This window comes from Coloeus monedula (assembly GCF_965178545.1).
Source record: "Coloeus monedula genome assembly, chromosome: 3".
Classification (NCBI taxonomy): domain Eukaryota; kingdom Metazoa; phylum Chordata; class Aves; order Passeriformes; family Corvidae; genus Coloeus; species Coloeus monedula.
In genome coordinates, this window is record NC_138783.1 from 115,620,370 (window position 1) to 115,642,082 (window position 21,713).

General features: G+C 42.3%; 1 protein-coding gene across 1 annotated transcript in view; it reads right to left on the minus strand.

Annotated features, from left to right (window-relative positions):
- Positions 1 to 21,713, minus strand: part of BACE2 (beta-secretase 2) — a gene marked incomplete at both ends in the record, with an annotated part of 48,470 nt that overhangs the window by 267 nt on the left and 26,490 nt on the right. The window contains 6 exon segments of the mRNA XM_082277741.1: positions 5,071 to 5,239; positions 6,468 to 6,617; positions 9,965 to 10,066; positions 12,780 to 12,914; positions 14,127 to 14,255; positions 15,740 to 15,956. Of these exon segments, the coding sequence (XP_082133867.1) occupies positions 5,071 to 5,239; positions 6,468 to 6,617; positions 9,965 to 10,066; positions 12,780 to 12,914; positions 14,127 to 14,255; positions 15,740 to 15,956 (902 nt within the window).

Below are 21,713 nucleotides of genomic sequence, written 5' to 3' on the forward strand. Positions count from 1 at the left end.
GACAGAAAAGGATCAGGTCTACAGACACCATTGAAAACCACTTGTATATCCCTCTCCCTCTGTCACCACACATCTCAGCCCATTCACGTTTTACTGCATTTCTCATTGCAATAAAAATGCAAGAATCTCATGTTTATAAAAAGGAACTCTGAAGCATAAGGAGACCGTGACACTCCCTCATCTCCACAGGCTGTCTAGGAGAGAACAGGCATTTCAATCAGTCAAAGCCCAAACCACTGGATCACTTTTTTCTCTCTGGATTAACCTTTCAGAAATGTCCTTTTAAATATCCTATGACAACCACCCTGGTGTAGGGCAGGGCCTGGGCAGTTTTTTGTTTGTTTCTGATATTTCCAACAACTGGAACAGCACCATAGATGATATTGTGATCGTCTCTGTTTGCTGTCTTCTTAGGGAGCAGCAGGAAGGTTCATTAATCCTTAAAGGACTTCATCCTAAACACAAGGTGCAGCGTGGAAAGCAGCACAGATACTCTTGGGGGTGAAAATCCAGAAGGAAGGGGAGGTGAGGCAGGAGAGCTGGGTGACAGCTGTCCATGAAAAGGGAGCGGAGGAGAGGAAGGTCAGTGTCAGGAGTGAGGAACAGGAACATGAAGGAGCAATGGTGCTGGGCAGGGAGAGCTAACCCAGCTGCTCAAAAAATGATAAAGTTAAGGCAAGAAGCAGTCATAATTCACTTCTCTAGTCAGCCACTTCCAAGACACATCTGAGTATTTTTTTATAAAGGTCTCAGTTTTAACTGTCCTGCTCAATTTCTCGCACATTTTATATACAGGCACACTCTTTCCTGATTGGAAGTGATCCCATCTACTGAAAACTGGATTTCTTATTTTCACATATCTTAGTCATGACTGCTGAAACCATGTTTGAAGAGATTACCATAAAATATCCCTTGGAAGGAAGAAGGGAGCCTGGATTTGCAACGGCAGGAAAGTGGTCTTTAAGGTTTTTTGTGGACAAAAAAATGTAGAATAGGTTGGTTGCTTTATCTGCATAGATTTTAGTCATCATTCAGTCCCTGGCCTCATAAGACCTTGTATTATTTTAAGATTTATGTTTTGTTAGACTTAATTCAACTTAATTGTGGGCTGGTGTTGAAAGGGACAATCCTGCACCCTCACTCCTGTCTCTCAGAGCCTCTTTTGTGTTGGTGGAGGGAATGGGAGGCTGCAACTCGCAGATCAGATGGGAAACCAACCTTCACAACAAACAAAATGCCCAAACAAGGAATTTTCTGTGGAATCACTCATCTGAACCAATCCCTTCTCCACCCCTAAGTGTGGGAAGACTCCTTTAGCAGGAATATGCCGTGAGAGCAAACCGGGGGAACCCGAGGCTGCACCCACGAGGACCCTGGTACTGGTGAATAACCAAACACCCACTCCCTAAACTCATTAGATGGTAAAATTCTGCCTAGAAGGTCTGTGGCAGAAATCCTTTTTGTCCAGAGCCCCAGGATTTCACTTTGTCTGCCATGCAATTATTTCTTCTGGACATTTCACCCCCACACATCGTTTGTTTGTCTCTATCAAGTTCTGCAACAACACCACTCAACCACTTAACACCAATCTGAAATGCAAGGCCTAAGTATCATTACTTAGTAGTATTTTGAAAAAGTGGGGGGAAAGAAAAAGCACTACAATTTCCCACCTTGGAAATAGCTTTGAAAATAAACAGTCTCTAATTACTCATTATTTGGCTTGAGCACAGTAATTACTCCTATTAAAGAAGAAAACACAAAACTGTTTCCATAGTGGCTGACATTTTAAACTGCATTTTGAGAATGCTTGATAGCAGCACAGACTCTGCTTTCTCCCCTCCAAAAGGCAAAAAAGATTTCCCTCACACTCTTCCACCCCCAGAGAAATTGAGAGGAAATTTGCCTAAATTGTTCAAAGAAGCCCTTAACATAAACTAACAGTCACACTCAGCATATTACACATTAACTAAATTAGAGTATTTCGGTGTATTATTTTAGAGTATCTGGTGGTACCTAACTACAATACTTTTATAACCTTGAATAAATGAGATTTTCTTCTCTGTTGATGATTACAGGACAAAAAGGCGCCTCTGTGTAGAACTCAACACATGCTGGCTCACCCACTTGGGTGGTTACAAAGGAAAAAAACCTGGGATTAGATCAAATTCCTCGTAAAATTGTAAAGTACAGCTTGAAAAGGGCCCCTGGAAGTTACCTAGACCAGGATCCTACTCAGAACAGGACTGTCAGGATCAACAGATCAGTTCTGCTGCAGATTTTATTTACCCAGCCAGGCCTTGTAAAACCCTGAGGATGGGGACCTGTTTCAGTGCTGTACCACCCTCCTGGTGAAGAAAAATCTCCTCATGTCCAGTTCCTGAATGTCCCTGGTGAACGTTGCTCTATGTTATGTAATTTCATTTTCACCTACCTTGGCTTGCATTCAGCTTAGGGCCTACCAAAACTTTCCCACAGGGCTTTTTTTTTTTTTTTTCTTATTTTTTTTCCTTTGTTTGGGTTGGAAGGGACCTTAAACATTATCTAGTTTTAACCCCCTGCCATGGGCAGGCAACTTTCCATTAGACCAGGCTGTTCAAAGCCCCATCCAACTCGGCTTTGAACATTTCCAGGCTGCTTCAGTGAAACCAACTCGTTGATCTGAATATCCTGTCTCAAGAAGGGACCTGATCCAAAAACCTGTCCTAGTCATCCTGTAAACAGTAGGTTATCAATGGGCAACTTGAAATTATTTGTCTTAAGTCTTAAAGGGTTTCATGTAATGAGGAAAAGGCATATTTCCTGCTACAATGGAGTATCTTCCTGCAGCAGTCTATCTAACTTTCCTCACTCTTGGTACATCCTGGAGAATTACAGCAGTCCAAGGAATATTGTGGGATAAGCCAGTTCTCATCTCTAGCCAAATCTGAAAAGTAACCAGGAAGTTCAAAGAAATAAAGGTTTTTAGTCCTGTTCCCTTAATTATTCTATTCATCGAGTACAGCTTTAACACCTTATAAAAGCATGGATTTAACTTAATGTTCACTCTAACAAAGCAAAGGTCATTGCAAAGCCACACCAAACTGTCTTTAACATTTCTCCATTTCTGAAGATTCAAGCCATCAGCAATTCAGTTTAATTTATGCCCACAAACAGCCTGGGAGGCTCCAAATAAATGGGATGAATGTAGTTGCTGTGGAGGGCATGGCTGGCCTCCACGGGAAGCCAGTTCGGCAGCTCAATCCCTCACCCTGCACCGAGGCGCTCCACTCGCAGCAGTGGCTCTCTGATGAAAGTGCTGTTAAATATGGAAACCACAAGCTGTGAAGAAGTGAGACTCAGCAGAACTGGCACATCCAGCGAAATGTCATCTGCCCCATGTGAGTGGAACCTGACAACTCCGTGCATCTTGTCCCAGCCAGTCAGATGATTCCTCAGGAAGCCGAGTTCCTGTGATGCTGGGTTACACATAGGCAGAAAACGTGGACGAAGAGACAAGGAGGAAATGTCTTGGAGCACCAGCTGGGTGTAATCACGTGTCCAAGCTCATGTAAATTCCAATGGCAGTTCTACTCAGCAAGCTCAGTTCTTCCTCTCTGGCAGAGCTACGTGAAGTGGTCAAACTATGCTTGCAGGTAGCAATATTAACACCGAGGTGTTACTATGCTACCCCGATTATTTTCCTCAACAAAGAAGGGCTGTCAGAGCAGTTCTTATGCACAGCAGCTGCCTCGTGTCCCCTGCTGACCACACGTGGTCAGTATGTTCTGTCAAATGCCCCCTCCTCCCCCCACTGATGGCTGCAGCGGGACAGGGACAGGAGGCAGCTCCACACTTGCTCCTGCTGCAGTCAGGAGGCACCAGGAAGAATGAAAGGCAGTGAAACCCGGCCTGCATTGTTTGTCCAGTTACACTCTCCTGCCAGATACATTCATGAAGTGTCTTTCATCACTGCATGGCACCTCACAGGGGTGTCCATTAAGCAACTCTCACCAGTATCGAGATTTTCTTTGGGAACGAGCTAAAACCTGACAAGTCTGAGCCTGTTAACAATGTAGAGATCAAAAAAAACAAGCTTTAAAATTGCCCTAGAGCTGCAACTCAGCCAGCCAGTTCTCTCTTCTTCCTCTCTATTACCTGATTGCATTAAGCACTCCAGCCCTAACTACCTTCACCCTCTCTAAGAGCTTAAAGAAGCACTGTCAGTTCCAGTCCTTTTCTCATGCAAACCTCAGGTGAGACAATGTTTTTCAGGGCACGGACCACTCCTGTTTGGGACAGAGACCTGCATATGGGTGCACATCCTTCCCCTCCTCTCCCACTTGGATGTTCTTGTCATGTTAAAGCAATGTCTGAACAACAAGGGGAAGAAACCCCAAAATTTTTGCTTTAGCTACCCTTGGTAAGAAAAGAATAATCATGAAAGTTACCCAGCACAGTAAAATCAGCCAAAAATTATGAGCTCTTTTATATCTCCTCAGCAGCTAGTTAAAAAATTAATGGCTTTCTGCTTACACTGAGAAAAGTATTTGTTTAGAACTAACACAAACACTGCAAGTCTAAATATGAGTCCAATTTTCACCTCAGCTCTTTCTTTGCAAATTTCTGAGGGGCTGAACAGGCTCAATTTACATGAAGAGAAAAGTGTGAGTAAGGCACTTCACTGCACACTGCAAGAGTTGGTTAAAGAATCCATTTATGCACAGCTTTGAGCAGGAACTAGCCCAAAATGAAGCTGCATTATAAGCAGGGACTCATTTGATGTAACTGTTGGGGAAACTGCACACACAGACAGATGTCCCAGAAAGATCATCTCTGTGAGAGGGAAGAACCCAGCACAGATACCCAGAGCTGAGGCTGATTCACTTCATGCCAAAAGATGTTGCAATACAGTTGGTTTTTTTTTTTTGTTTGTTTTTGGGTTTTTCCTTCCTTTGAAATGTGAATGGCTCGGAACTTCTTCAAAATACACCCTTCACACTGCGGGAGTCACCACGCTTTTCCCCAACAGATAAGTGGCAAAGGTGTTTCTCTGAGTTTCCTCACTCAAGTCCTGAGATATGTTTCTCTTACCTGCACAGGGGCTCACTGCAAAGCCCACTCTCCTCTGGGCTCTGTCAAAGATGACATAGAATCCTTCCATGACTGTAGCACCAATGACCAGAGCGTTTGTGGAGGAGGAGATGCCGAATCGGTAGCACTGCAAATTATCTCCTATCACAAGGATGGGTTGAATATAAAGCTGTTAAAAAGAAAATTTAAAAAAAGAAAAATAAATTAAAAAAAGGAAGCCAGAGTGTAAAAAGCAACACCTCACAGCAGGTAGAAGTTCAGACTTCTTCATTTTTATAGTTCAAGCACACAAATCCCACTGGAAATAGAGAATGGATTGGGGCAAACAGATTTCTGTACATGATTTAAAACCAGTCAAAGCTTACAGGCAGGTAGGAGGTAAAGCTTGTGGATTCTAAGATAAAGTTGAACACAGTCAGTCACTGCATGCAGGTCAGCAGCAAATTCTCGAGATTCTCACTATTTACCATATTTTCCATAAGGGAAGGATGGCTGAGGAAGAACTTGGGATATGAACTCAAATTAGAGAATAATTTAGTTATTAAAAAAATTACTAGGATGGAGTTGATTCAGAGAGCATTCAGTGTCAGCTTCAAGGTTCTAGATCTTACAAATTCAAGTCACATTTCACCCCCTGTCTCCCCGAGGAAGATGAACGATTGCCAAGCTACATGATCAATACAGAAAAAGCTTATCATAAGGCTGTACTATATTTCAAGTTAAAATGTACTTAATAGGTTCATTCTTTCCTTTGCTCCTGCGTGTCCCTTGAGGTAAAAGAATGTATTAATAATGTTGGAGGATACCAGCCTGTAGTGCACCTTATACTGGGAGGAGAAGACAGAGAAGAAAAACAAAAGTGGCACATTATATTCTAAAAGTTGGGATGGAATATTAATAAAAGATAAACCAAGTGAGTTACAGAAACTGGTGAAGAGCTCACAAAGGGTCATTGCCAAGATTTTCATATTCAGAAGAAGTGCTCCAACTCAAAATGCCTGGAGAAACAAATCAATTCCCTTCGCAAAACGAGAAGATCAAAACGAGCAGAGACATTCTGTATTGACATCTGATGTGGCCAAAGCTCATGAAAACAAAACAATAACTTGCCTATTTTTCCCAACAAATTGAAAAAAAAAAAATTCCCAACTAGATGGACTGCACTGAGAGGGAAATTGTGCTTTGTGCTTTTCCTTTTTGCTTTTAGGTTTGACAAGTTTGTTATTTTCCTACTTAAAAATTGATTTTTAAAATTTGATTAAAAAAGGTTTCCCTGGCATACAATAAGCCAGTCCCCTATTACTGCTAAAAATAGCTCCTGTTTTTTAAGAGCTTTATAATTTGCTTTACAATAGTAAAAATAAATGCACAGGTGAATAAACAAAGAAGGCTGAGACCTGTGGTAGGATAGAGATCCGAAACGACCTACTGGAGTTTTCATCCCTCAGGTAAATGGAGAGTTTGGGAAATAAGGACCAGGGTTTTTCAGTTCTATCCCAGCATGCAAGCTGTGAACCAGTCCAGAAACCAGAAGAGAATTCTTGTATCTGTAAAACAAACCAAGCAAACAAAATTACACTTACAGATTACAGACATTTTGATAGATTTTTGTAAATGATCACTGCCACTTGGATACTTCTTTCACTCCCATGGAGAAATTCAAGCATGAACACAAATCTCAGCTGCTTCTTTAAGGACCAAAGCAAAAACCCAAGCCCCAACACCCAAAGTGAGGTGTGTCATAACTCATCATGACTTGGGAGAAGGGAGAAGAGGCAAAAGCCAGTTTAGCTCTCCCTTCCCACTCTGTGTCTCACTGTTTCCACTGCTGCAGAGAACATGTGTGGTGCCACAGAGCCAAAGCACCACTGGGATTTCACTGCCTCCCTACCTCCTCTCTGGAGTTTTGAAGCAGCATGTTACATTTTATAAAATACACAAACCAAAATACAAACCACGTGAATATGTAACGAGGTCATCCCTGCTCCTCATGCACCTACAGCTTCTTACTCAGCTTCAGAGTTTTGAAGCCAAGGGCTAAGCCAAAAATCTCCTGGCTTCGAAGGGAACCAAGGTTTGCTGGAATGGAAAAGAACACATCCCTCTGTCTCTTCTGCTGCCCTGTCACTCCCTACCAGTATAACCTGACATGCTTTTGAAATAAAATTGATTAACAGCACTTAATATATCCATGGAACTAACAAAACAAAAAGCAAACCCCTACAGAGCTTGTTTGGCTAAGACAAACATCTTGCTCAATGCTCCTGCTCCCTGAAGTTGACCTGCTGCCAGATCTGAGCAAAAACCTTCCTTGTTTCACTGCATTACTTTGGCTGCTGGTTCTTGTTCCCCCACAAAGCAGCATTCAAGGGAGGAGCTTGATCTGAGGCTGCCCAGCCAAAGCCTCCCATCTGGGTGAAGAAAAAGATGGAATCCAGCCTCTGCACTGTCCTCATTTGTATTTATGTGTGATATTGATTATTCTGTAAGCATCAGCTCATTCATTAATATATGGCATTTTACTGCTGACAGGCACTCGCCACACACCTGCCTGTGAAGTGTTTGTTGGGGCTGCACAGAGACATTTTCCTATTTCCAAGTGCTCTGCTCTGTTCTTGGGCCAACAAGCACAGACTCATGTGAACAAGGAGATTTACCACCACAAACAGGCCTTTTACCCGTAACTCTCAGCACAGGCTGAAGTGCATCCCTTGGCAAGGGGCAGAACACTTTTCCCTCACAGCTAAGTCCCAGGCCAGACCTGATGGGAAATACAGTTCTTCTCTCTTTCCATTTTGTCTTGAAAAGCAGATCTGAGAAAAATCACAAGATACCACCCAGACAGGTCAGGCCAAGCCTATGAAGTGCTCTGTTTTAAGTGCCTGCTTTAATTTCCCACAAAGATTGCTTAATGCACTGCACTTCTTTCCCTTCCTTCTGCATGCTGCAGCAATGCACTGGGGAGATGTGAGTGCATGATACCCAAAAGGCTATTAAAACAAAGATTTTAGGATTATCTGAGCCTTCCTTTGTTCAACTTTTTAACTTAGCATTGTATTAATGCTGTCCTGACTTCAGCTCAGTGAGGTGTAGTAGCTGCCTGGCTCATCTCTGCTCATCTGCCAAAATCACCACCCTGCAACACCAAACTACATCTTAACAGCTGCTCCCTAAAAGACTTCAGTCCACAGAAGTAAGGTTCAAAAAACCATCTGCACCACTAAAGAGCACAGAGCTCACAGCCTTGTTTTTTAACGGAGCTGAATACAGGGATGTGTCACACACAGTTAACCCAGCGTACCTGAGGGGGAAATAACTTCTGGCTGGGATGCTCATAACAAGCTATGAGGAGCAGGAACTTGTTAACCTGGCTCGCCTGTGGTCAGAAAAGTGTGTCTGACTACAGCAGATGATTTTTTTTTTCAGTGGTACATCTCCTGCCAGAAGCACAGAGCCGCAGTACAATTGCTGAAAATACCTGTTTTCCTGACATTGCCCCTACACAGCTGGAATCCCATCCTTGCACCCTGTAACTACTTTCTTATTTAGCAGGCTATCTCCTTTGTTTAGAGCTGTCAAAGTAAATTTTGGGGTGTGTGGAGGGAAAGGGGTACAGCAGGAAGGTCCTTGAGATTAAAAAGAACTCTGAAAAAAAGCTACTGTATGCATTTTCTGTAGGAACAGAAAAAAACCCATTAAGCAGAGTGAATGGTTCCCCTCTAACACCTTAGTGATCTGTCCACTATTTCCTTGTCAGGTGGAAGGCCCCAGTTCAAATGTCCTGACCAACATCAGAGAGGAGTGTGGACCACTGTGAGCCACTTCCCAGGAGGATTCCTTATCCACAGGGTGACGTTACAAGAGGCCTTGGGGTGGCTTCTTTCAATTCCACCCCCATGGACTGAACTTGTTCCAGTCAACACTGAAGGGTTGTGCAATAGAGAAGAACTTGTACCTGGTACATTTATTTCAGATACTGGACATCTGCAGGCAGAGAAGAACACTTCATGCCACATCTCTGCTCTCAATCAAGTAGGGAAAAGGATCTCAATCTTGAATTGTCAGCACACAGGCAAATGCTCTGTCTTTGGGGCAGCTGCTTACTGTGTTTCCTGTGATTTGCATCAACAGCCACTGTCTGACTGTGAATCCATGACAAAAATACCAAGTTTGTTCACACTGAAATAGCTGGTATTTATTCTTCCTCTTTAACCTTCTTGGTGCTTTTCCTTGTATTGAACAAAAATTTATGAATAGTTTTTATTAACCAGAAAATGCTGCTTCAGCCACTCTACATACAGAGAACACCACCATGCCCTACTTCTAAAGCCCACTCTATTTCCAAAGAAAGATGCTTTTGAACATAAATAATTCAATAATGAAGGTCAAAAGCAGCTTTATTGATATGAATAATCCTAATGAATGGCATTTATTCTAGACAGCAGTAAGAATTACACTTGGAAAGGAACTGCTTGCAGCAGCAGGTTCTCCTACTTTACAAACACTCTGTTTTGAATGAAATGACTGATTTTTGCACTCTTAATACTTTGACTCAGAGCAACAGGGATTATGTCCTGTGTTTCTGAAATGCTTAGAATAAAATACTCCATCTCTGACCTATTTCTGATGCATTTCCATACACACACTTCTTGTCTGCACTTGGCCCCCCCCCTTTTCCCTCCTCCCTTTTTTTTTTCACCTCTTCCTTTCCATCAAAGGCCATCAGTCATTTCTGCCTTATTAACAGGGCTAGACCAAGGAAGATTCCGCTCCCCTCAGGTGAAAAACCCACGATTTGCAAGGCAGGCAGCAGAGATGACACTCCTTTCAAAGACCCTGTGATCATTTCCCAGGAATTTCACATTTTTGAGCAGGTTTCATGGCGTTATCTTACCAGGGACGTGCGAGCTATTGCCTGCACCACAGCACTGAAGACTTTCTCTGGCAGTCGAAGGAGAGTGGTTCCACTGTCTACTATGGCTTTATCAGCATTGTACTGGGGAGGGGAGAAGAAAAAAGGAGAGAAGTTGCACGCTGTAGTCACTGTAATGCACATCCCACTGTCTCCTAACCAGAACAAAGCTGCTCCTTTTTGGCAGCTGCCTTCCCAGAACTGCATGTCACACTTGTCAGCAGCTCTCTTCAGCTGATAGCTTCAATTCCAATGAAATCTGAGAGCAAAAAAAGCAAGATACTATCAGCCCAGACGCAAGAGTGGGTTTATCTGCACCAGTCAGGAAATTACTGTGTCACCACAGCTGGTGCAAATGGTCACACTGCTGTAAAAAAGTGAAGTCTGGCTCCTCTCAGAGGGGGCAAAAGCACTTTATTATTCAGTAGAGAGGTGCTGAACATCCTGATGCAGCTTCCTGAATCAAGGTCTGTGCTAGCATGGGTACAACTCTAGTTTAAACACAGCAGCCTCTTTTAATGGCAGGCATATCTAATGTAAGAATAGTCAGAAAAAAATCAGGCCTTATTACATGTCTGTACTGGCTCAAGAGTACAAATGCTACACCTTCATCCCTTGACTGCTGAAAACTGCTAAAACACGAACAAAAGCAAGAAACTTGAAATTTCAGTCTTGCTGCCTTAAAATCTGCACCACTCCCCCCAGCAAACAATGCTCTTATTATTAAAACTTCAACCCTCAAATTAAGAGATTTCAGCAAACTTCAGATACGGTCCATGAAATAGAAACTTTTTAAAGAGTAAATCCTTTTTCATGAACTCTTTAAAAACTATGATTAATTGTGGGGAGAAAAAAAAAGGCAAGCAGCAGTGGCAGCTATTTGCATTAACTACTTTTGCTGCCAGCTTAGGCAGCAGGATTAATATAACTGAGCTGTGACATGTTTATGGCATAATCATAAGACACAGGATGATATACAGCCTAAGCTACTTAGGAAGAGGTCAAATAGCAAGTGAATTTAAAATACACTGATTTAGATGTTATCAAGTCACATGGAGTCCCTTTAGTGCAGTGATGAAAATAAAACACACCAAAAAAGTAAGAAAAAGTAACTCTGATGGTGATTTCTACATTTCTTTTTGAAAGAGCTGCTGTAGGGCTGCCATACAGAGCTGACAGAAAAGCAAACAGGAAACCATTTATTACACACTTGGAAATACTGTTAAAGAGTGGAGAGAAATACCATGGCAGTTTGCAGTTCATTTTAACAGATTTGTACCACAAAATACACAATCACTGGCATCCTGGAATGCCACCCTTGGAAAAAAATAGTTAAAGAGGGTCGACCATTAATATAAAACTGTGCAAAAATCTGGGTGTAGCGGGATTGTTCACACTGGGGCTGAGCACCTGGTTTTGCCTTCTTGGCTTTCCTGGTTAATATTTACCAGTGCAAAGTGCACTTTTGGCAGCTCAGGACTTCTCCCAGCCCCGGCTGCCAGGCTCAGGGCCACTGCTGTGGTGTAGCTCTGGACAGATTCCCAGCATTGAAGCAAGGGAACAACTTTTCCCTGGCAAGAAAAGGAGCAGTCCCTGGTGAAGGCTGCAAAAAAATGTTCCATTTCCTAGAAAACAACGGAGAGGAGACAACAACATAGCTCCTCATCCTAGAGTGAATCATGCATCCTCTGCAAGCTCCTAACCAGCCAAAATTTAATTGTACTATTCCCATGTTACTGCTCTTCCTCTAAATTTCTGTGGGAAGGTTGCCTTTGATCCGGGAAGGTTTGATCCTTCTGCACCAGTGAAAGCAACCCCTGGCTCAGAAGAGAGCAACAATTACAGGAAACTTTCCTAACACACCACTAAATTTTTCAGTGAGTTGTTTTCTGGCAACAGCATGTATTAAACCACTGAAGGGCTCCCCTTCAAAAACATGTTGACTGTTTTTTAAGGCAAGAAAGAAAAGCAAACATTTGTTTTAAAGGACCAGTGGTTTTGCTTTCCTAACAGCACAATAGAGGCATTTAAATAGACCTTGTTTTGCTTATTGAGTTGAAAGATGCTGCGACTAATTTTAAATAATTTATATGGGATTATGATTTCAATATTTTGCATGGAAATATAATATTTATGCACATGTAATATTGTAATAATGAATTTCACTTAATTTATATGAACTGTAAAAACTTTAAACTTATCATGTCCCATTGATCTCCAACTAAGAGCACGAGCGTAAAATGAAATTAGGATGCCTAAAGAAATTGGGGCATAAAAATTACAGAACCAAAATCAAAACATGAATAGCAACAAGCAATAGTAAGAAAGAGATAAAACACACACATACACATATATCCTCCACAAAAAAAAAAAAAAAATGAAATGGCTTTGGAATAAAAATTGCAACAGCACGGTCTCATTAGACCGATCCAGATACAGCAGAACATTATTCCCAATAAAAACAGAAAGCTTATCCATCAGGAATAATAACTGCCAACCACAGGAGAGCAAAAGTTGATTGCAAAAATATAAAATTGAAAAGGAGGCATAGGATGAGAACTTGATGAAGCAACCCAGGATGACACCTGTGCACTGCCACCATGAACTGTGAGCTTAGACAGCTCTACAGGGGTCAGTCCAAAATCACCCACTGCCTTTGTTAGACCAGAATTGCTTTAATTTAATTCTCAGGAGACTGCGATGCACATCTGCTTGCCAAGACAAAACTGATCAATCAGGGTTTTTTTCTCAGCCAAACTTGCATTTTATAGAGACAGGAACACAGAAGAGCCAATACCTCCCTGCAGTCCAGTTCGAGGTTCTGTCCCCCGACCTCCAGTTTGAGGATTTCAACCTGGTAATACCACTCCTCTTTGATGGGTGTGTACCAGATATCCCCCGTGTACAGACTTGGCTCAATTCCACCCAGGACCTAAGGGAGAGGAGAAAAGAAGTCACATACTTTAAATTCCCAAATGTTCACTTTTGGGGCAAGTACATGCAGAAAGGGGATACTTAATTGTGATACCCAGGGGCATCAAAATTTTAATTTAGCATCATTTGTAAGGATTTTACTGTCAAGTTCTCTGTCAATAATAGAGCAGTATGAAACATCTAGACATTAAACAAACTGTCCTTCAGACAGAATTCCCATACTGGGCCAAATCAGCAGCATCTTCATCTACAACCTCACACTGATTCTGTTGTGAAAACTCCACTGTTGAAAATCAACACAGTGTCTTCAGTGGTTAAATCTAGGTAATGTATAAAAATGGGACAGAATATTGAACTTACACGTGAAAAACTTGCTTTATCAGATCAGAAAAGCTTTAACACTGTCCAAGAACATTTCATTTTTTCTTACACACAAAATGGAATCCCATCCTGTCACTGCTATCACTATTAGCTTCCATCAAAACCTAGGCTGAGGATGGCTGGGAGCATTTGTGGACTCTCAGACTCTGAACTGAACATAAGCAAATTCTCTCTTGGTCTTCAATTATATGAATAACATTTACAATATGCTAATTCTCTTGAAAACGAATATTTGTGATCAGCTCCTGTGCTGAGATGCTTATTTCAGCATCATTTGGGAAAGTCATTCCATCTCCCAGTTCCAGATACATAATGGCCAATTCATGGTCCCACTACAGCTGATGGAAAGACTTTCCAGAGTAACAACAAGCAGGAGATCTGATCTACAGATTTCTCCCTTTAATATGTTGTCGACAAAAAAAGAAAAGCCCCTTGATTCCTCTCCCCCTTTTCACATCATGTACAAAAAAAATTACTGGAGCATTTTGATGAGATTGAACAAATTTATCAGCTGAATAAGGGACTACTCAGTTTGAGAAATATAGCAGAATCTGCCCTGAGGAAACACCACAACATTCATGTTTTCCTTTGTTGAAAGATGAAAAGTTTACTCAAACTTGAGAGAAAAAAAAGAATCGAGAATGAAAATAAATAACACTCGAATTTTGCCTAAGGGTTTAATTTCCTTTCAAAAAAAAGATAGAAAGCATATTTAAAATATGAAAATATATTTAAACACTAAATTTGGCAGAAGTAGGGGATAGTCAGAGAAAAGAGGGAGAGAGATGAACAAAGATACATCTTCCCTCTCCTATTGACAGATACCCACAAGACTACCTCCGTTGGTACCACTTCCAGAAACAGGGAGTCCAGCACCACACATCTGCAGGGAGAAAATGTTGGGGATCTTTGCCTGCCTCACAAGGGAATCAAAGAATGTCTCCACAGAACTCGAAGGCTTGAAGGTGTTGAAAAACAAAACAAACAAACAAAAAAGAATTGCAGGGTTCATTAGAAAGTTTCTCTGCAGAAATCAGCAAATCATTCAAACAAGACCACTTTTCATGAGTAAATTGAATTTCTGACAACCAGCTGATGAAAATTCTAGACATAAGTCATTAAAACCTCAGTATCTGTCATTTTTCTGTTTCTGTTGTTTTTAAAACATTTTTACTCTCGACCACTGTCAGTGCTGCCGCCACCAAATCCCTAAAACACAAGAGTAATTTTCAATTGCAGTTTTCAAACTCAAACACCAGTTTCAGACAGAAGCTCTCACTGATAATTTCTGTCTGGAAGAAGCTTTGTGTTATTAGAACACTAAAATGTAACTTGTCTTTCACACCTTTCCATAGTTAAAAAGCAGAATTTTAAAGTCAGGATTTTCAGTTTTTCAACACTACTAAATTCTAATGAACTTTGAATTCAGTGGCCCTTATTTCCTCTCTTTTCTTTTGCAGAACTTCATGTCCAAGCACACTCTCTTCAGCTGGTTACTGGCCAACAGGCTCTTCCCTACGCTGCAGGTCCTGTTTTCCTTTGCCATCACTGGCGTGCTGCAACTTGCCTGTAATTCACATTTCTGTGCACGAAGGTCTCATGATGGGCAGAGCCCCTGGCTCCCTCCAAGGAGACAAACCCAGAGCAGCCTCAGAAGCCAACAACCCCTAAGTCCTTGGAAGAAGGGAAGAACAAATGCCCTGAGTACTCTCTTTGCCCGAGCCAGAGTTTGAGAAGAAGCTCTTCTCTTCCTGCTGACAGTCCATGAAGTCAATAAATACAACGCTCACACAACTCTGGAGTAAAGCAGAGTCGTCAGGCAGAGTTGAATTGTTTATTCTGTCTGCGTAGAACTCACTTTGAAAATTGTAACTATGTAGTATTCCAATCACGTTTTCAGTTTGCCATTTAAGGTTATGCATTTTGGACTAAAAATGTCAGGTTTTAATTGAATCTTCTACCTGAATTTCCTACCTCCAGAGGAGCAGGATGTGCTTGGTTCTATGTTCCTGAAAACAGTGTAGCTAATATTCATTCTGAAATTATCCATCCACCTCAGCTTTTACTTGATGAATGGAGAATCTCCCAGAATGAACTGCCAAGGGCTTTGCCTTGGACCAGTCTTGAGAAATGTCATCAGAGCTCCAACACCTCCCTCCACACACATCCCAACACCACTCTGATACTACAAGCTCTGTAAAAATGTATTCATTCCAGAGGAGCTAAAATCAGCATTTTCAGCACCGGAAAAGCCAAAATCCTCACATGGGACTGTGGTACCTTCACAACCCAATTTATTCTTTCTGGAACAAAGACAGAAGATCCGCAGGAAGGAGTGGCTGGAAGGGTGGAGTCTAATGCTGACAGATCATCTGCTGGCTTTATTTTAATGGATTTCTGTTTGCTGTCCTTGTGGAAGACAGTGGGGAAGGGATGGTTTACCTTGGCTAAGGCATCGTAGGCAAGACCAAGGATCCCGTGCCATTTAACCCCTGGCAGGAAGAAATTCTCTGACTCGAGGATAGTGGCAATGTTGATGGTGTAGCTGCCATAGAGTCCTTTGGGCATGGTAATGACATCTGTGCCCAGCACTCCAGTCCAGCTGCCTTGGCTGTACTTCACTGTGACTTCAATCCCTTCAGATCTGTATGTGCTTGACCTTTAAAAGGAAAGGATACACTCATGCACGAGCTGTTCACTTACAGTGCAAGGCAACAGAATATATTTGAGCTCAATTTTTCCCAGAGAGGGGAAAAAAATAAAGTGTGTAAAACATATATTCGTACTGTTTGTAAAAGCAGTAAAAAGCAGAAATTTAAAAAACCCAAAACTCAAGGCCCCATTTTTATGCAGAAGCCATCAATAACTCAAATCTTCACAATGTGTATTTAAAAAAAATAAATAATCTATTATGTCACCTAGTGCAGTGTCCCTGGCTCAGACTGGTCCATCACAATAGGAGCAACACTTTTAACTGGAGAAGGAATGCATTAGATGGCACTAGGAAGTGAAAAGCTGCTGAATTCAGATCTAAAATTGAAATGCCAAGATAACTAAATAGCTGTAGACTAATACCTCATTAATATTCTTAAAAGGTCCATTTTGGGTAAATTGGAATATTATTGTGAATATCAACAGCAAGACAGAGGTTTCCTAAATCTGCAGGCTGGCCTATGACCAAGTAATAGACTTGGATATTATTAACAAAAGATTCACTGACTTGGAGGAGGAAAGGAACTGATTTTTTCTAGACCAGGGAAGCAAAGGAAAAGAAGCAGTTAAGTATGGCAAGCAAAGGAAGGAGCAGAATCCTGTTTAAAAGGCTTAACAAAAACATTAGTAAAAGCTTCAACAGATTTTTCATTTTAAAGACCTGTAATCTGTAAGTATTGTAATCATATTCCACCCACAGCTCTGCTGAAGAGCTACAAAATTTCTAGATCCCTTACAATTTATTTTGGAGCCACTCCTTGGCATACAGCTTCCCCTTTGGAACAGACCAGACTCAGTGCATCTGAAGAGACTTTTCACAGCAATCCAGCTTTAATCTAACAGCCACGTGAAGTGGCTTCATAGCCCCTGTGCCTGAGCTTGCCAGCATGAATTTGGTGTGATTTTCATTATTATGAGGAACAACCTTCCGACGGCAACATGGACAAGCCCCGTAATTCAAACACTTTATCCTGAGGGACACTTTGGCCATATGGATCATGCAACTGACTCCTCCTAGCTGAGGGAGGGAGGAAGGAATAAGGAAGGAATAAGAGGCCAGGTTCTAACCCTAAGAAGTTCTGGATACTCCCAAGACCTAAACCTTCAAGGGTTAACATCCAAGGCAGCAGAAATACATGAGATAATATTCAAAAAGGCAGGAGTTCCAGAGATATTACCTGTATCTGATAATTTCCACTGCTACTGTGTAATTCTGCATTTGTATGACACTTACACAAAGGGACATCTCAGCTCAGGCAGGGTCTTCAGAACACCGCTGCGACACTGGCAGTACATTTTATAAATCAAAATAGAGTCTGAATAATTAGTGGCATAAGGGAAACTGGGGGGCAGGAAATGAAAGGGAGAATACAGGGTTCTTCATGTAGAAAAGTGTCAGGCTGGGCAGCAGAAGAGGAAACATCTGAAATCAGAGAGAAAATTGAGTGCTGGGAGAATAAAGCGAAACAAATCTGCAAATACAAGCAGTGCATGACTAAAACAGCAGCAGCACATGGCTCTTCTTCCATAAGCAGGAAGAGCCTGATGGATCAAGCTGTGGACCAGGACACAGAAAGACTGGATTCATTTTCCAGCACAGCTGGTGACCTTTCTTGTGGAAAGGCACGGCAAGCCCCTTCCTCACCATTTCTGCCTCAGCTTCCCCACCTGTAGAAATGGATATGAAGACACTCGTCTCATTTGTAAAGCTCACAAATGTCATATTGAAGAGAAGACTTTATTACTTCCTTCAAGGAGTAAAATTGCTAACGTGGGAAGGGATCCTGCCTAAACCTTGTAGCAGTAAATTATATTTTGTTCTGCAAAACCACCTCCTGCCCCATCTTCTTGCCTGTAATCAGCCACTCTGAGTTTTTTCACCTTTCCACCTCGCTGATCTAAAGGAAGAAAACTTTAGAGGTCAAAACTAGAGACTTGTTGTAATTCATGGGCAGAGTGTTTTAAAACAAACACACAGCACAGAAAAGAAAATTATAAACAAGCTGTTTTGGCTGTGATGAGAAAAGAAGAAATTCACATCTTCCAGCAGGACAAAGTGTATCTTAGCCAGAGGCAAAGAATAAGGTCTCCTAGATCGTGGTGCTGTAGTGACCCTACTCCCTCCTCCCTCTCCTTCCCATTTCTATCTTCTCTCCAAAGCAGCCACCAGAAACCTGGTCCTCAAACCTCAAATGGATCTCAAGCCTCAGCTGAGCAAACTAGCAATGGGGTGATTTTCTCTTGCAGAGTTAATCCTCATTACCAGCACACAGCACAGAACAAAACACAACCAAAATGTTATTTCTTATGTCACGAACCCTTTGCAGCAAGCTCAACATGGCAACAGCAAATCCACCACCTGCAGTAACACCAACCTCACCAAACAACTTTAAGACAAAGCAAACATGAAAATACAGCAGAAATTATTGATTTCTAACCAAGAAGTCGCATTTAATCTGCAGGGTTCCCATAACAAGTTTATAATTCACCCCAAACCACCAGCTGTACAGTGCACACAAGCAACGCCACAGGATCACACTGCAAAAGCAGCAGGTTTTTTTGTTTGCTGGTATATAACTTATTGTATTACCTCAATTTATTGCCTATATTTTTCTTACCTCCCTATCTCTTGGAAAGATCAACACTTGAGCAGCTTGCTTTTGAACCTTAAGATGGTGAGGCAGTAGTACTCAGACTGAAAAAAATGAATACTGTTCCTGAATAGTGAAAGCCCTGAGCATGTCATATTTACATATTGCTGCAGAGCCATTACTGATCACTTGGGTTCAAGTGTAAAAATCCCTTTATATGTCTGTTTAAGTAGCTCTTTTATCTTAAGTAGAGTACTCAACAAAACTACTTGTTATTTTGAACGGTGTGAGAAACAAACACTGTGATTTCTTTTCAGTTCAGGACAAATTTTGCAAAACCTTTTACATTGTGGTGACTTAGAGAGCGTGATTATCACAGCAAACTCAAAACTTTTCACAGCAAAGGTTTGTCACAGCCACTCAAAAGCCAAGTTGTGAAAGAGCTCATGGTAACAGCTTTACTCGCCTTGTACAGAAAGAGCCAGGCAATTGAACAGCAGGATTATATCACATAGATTATATGATACACAACATCATTTAACAGGTTAGTTCTAGAATTGCTCCAGGAGGGCTCTTCCTGAAAAACACACTCTTCAGGTCCTTTGAAACAGAGATAATGCCTTTCCCAAGCACCCCCCTCAATTTCAGTCAAAATAGAATCATGCATTCAATTTCTGATTTTGATCATCTGATTAAAATTAAACTAAGAGTGTGGCATCAGGAAATTAAGACCCATCACTCTCTCCAACACAACATGAATATTCTAATAAGCACACATCTATAACTCATAACCCATTAATTTAACAAATTACTAATCTTTCTTTCCCCTTGTCTTCAACTTGCAGTTTAAGACGTCGGAAGCACTCCATGACAATATAGGGAAAAACTGCAGGAGTGATTACCAGATGAGAGGAAACCTCTTTATCTAATCTTGAAGTGTTCCACCTAGGAAGGAAGAAAAGTGCCCATAGGTCGTTTTTCTCATTTACACATGGGCAAAGGTCGCTCTTGGGTAATTTTACAGATCCAGCTGATGTGGTATCAATGCCCCTGTTTACCATCTCTGCAAAATCATGACAACCAAGTGTGCTGGTTTGGGCTGGGGATAGAGTTAATTTTCTTCACAGTAGCTAGCACAGGCTGTATTTTGGGTTTGTGCTGAAAACAGGGTTGAACTATAGAGATGTTTTTGTTATTACTGAGCAGCTCTTGCACAGAGCTGAGGCTTTTTCTCCCTCTCACCCCACCCCACCCTTGCCAGGCTTGGTGTGCACAAGAATTTGGGAGGGGACACAGCCAGGACAGCTGACCCCAGCTGACCCCAGGGATATCACACACCATGGTGTCATGCTCAGCATATAGAGCTGGGGAAAGAAGGGGAAAGGGAGGGATGTTTGGGGTTATGTTGTTTGTCTTCCCAAATCCCTACTACATGAGTTGGAGCCCTGCTTGATGGCTCAACACCTGCCTGCCATGGGAAGTGGTGAACCAATTCCTGGTTTTCCTCTGCTTGTGCACACATCTTGGGCTTTACCTGTTACACTCTCTTTATCTCAACCCAGGAGTTTTACCACTTCTACACTTCTGATTCTCCCTCTGACCCCACTGCTGAGGGAGGGAGTGGCTGTGTGGGGCAGAGCTGCCATTGAGGTTTAAACCACGACACCAGGGAAGGTGTTCCAAATGCTCGGAAAAGTCTGTCCTAAGGCCAGTCTCAAAACGAGACAAGCAGCAGGACCCAAGGGACTGGAACTGACTGGGCTTCACCTCAGTTCAGAAAAAGTCTCCAAGAACAACCTCCCAGAATTGTTTCCAAGCACCTGAAGGACAGTAGTGCAGTCACAAGCACTCAATGAGGAATTTCACAGGCACATCACACAGGACCAGTCTCACTGCCTTCTACAAGAAGACTGGATGCACAGATGAGGAGAACAGTGGCTGTAGCACATCTTGGCTTCAGTCAGGCTTTGGACACCGCCTCTCATGGCATTTCCATGTGGAAGCTGAGGATGTGGGGCTGAACAAATGAGCCACTGTGTGGGCTGAAGATGGGCTGCACCTCTGGGTCCAAAGGGTGGTGATCATTGACTCATGACAAGCAGAGAGCCCCACGGGTTGTGAGTGGAGGAAAAACTGCTCACAGCCTGGAGGAAAGGAGGCTCAGGAGAGACTTCCTCACTCTTTACAACTCCCTGGCAGGAGGGTGCAGGCAGCTGAGAGTCAGTCTCTTCTCCCAGGCAACAGCAACAGGACAAGAGGACATAGCATCAAGCTGTGCAGGAGAGGTTCAGGCTCGACATCAGGAGGAATTTCTTCATGGGAAGGGTTGTTAAACACTAGAACAGGCTGCCCAGGGAGGTGGTGGACTCATCCTGCGTGGAGGTGTACAAGGAAGGCCTGGATGTGGCACTCAGTGCTCTGGGCTGGGTGACAAGTGGGGATTTGTCACAGGTTGGGTTGGACTCAATGACCTCGGAGGTCTTTTCCAACCTAAACGATTCTGTGACTCTGTGAATGTCTTCATCAAGAACCTACATGAAGGACAGGCTGCACACTCAGATTTGCACAGGTCCTACATCAAAGGGACTAGATGACATGCTGACTGCCAGAGCCATGAGTTACATTTTTTGAGGTTCAGGTTGGACAACAGGAAGTATTTCCTCCACAGGAGACTGTGGCACGGCACTGGAACACGCTGCCTGGAGAGAGCATGGATTCTCAGAGGTTTATAGGACTTGGCGGGACACAGCCATGGCTCACCTGCTCTGGTGACAGCCCTGCCTCATTCAGGATGTGTGCTAGGTGACCTACAGAGCTTTCTTGCAACCAGTGTTTTTGAAACATCTCCCTGATTTCACTGGGACCAGGATTCCTCCGAGACGGCATTTATTTAAATGTAGTTAAAATATTTAAAATGGAAGCAGCATGGTGTACCCAGGAGTCTGCTGATGTTTGTATTCTGAGCACACTGCAGGACTCCATCAGTGCAACCCAAACCAGAAACTGTTGCTGCAATTGCTCTGGAGTGTAATGACTTGATTTGGAATTTTACAAAGCACTCTTAACTAACTAACTCTTCAGGGCGCAGACTCCAAGGTTTCATTATCAACCTT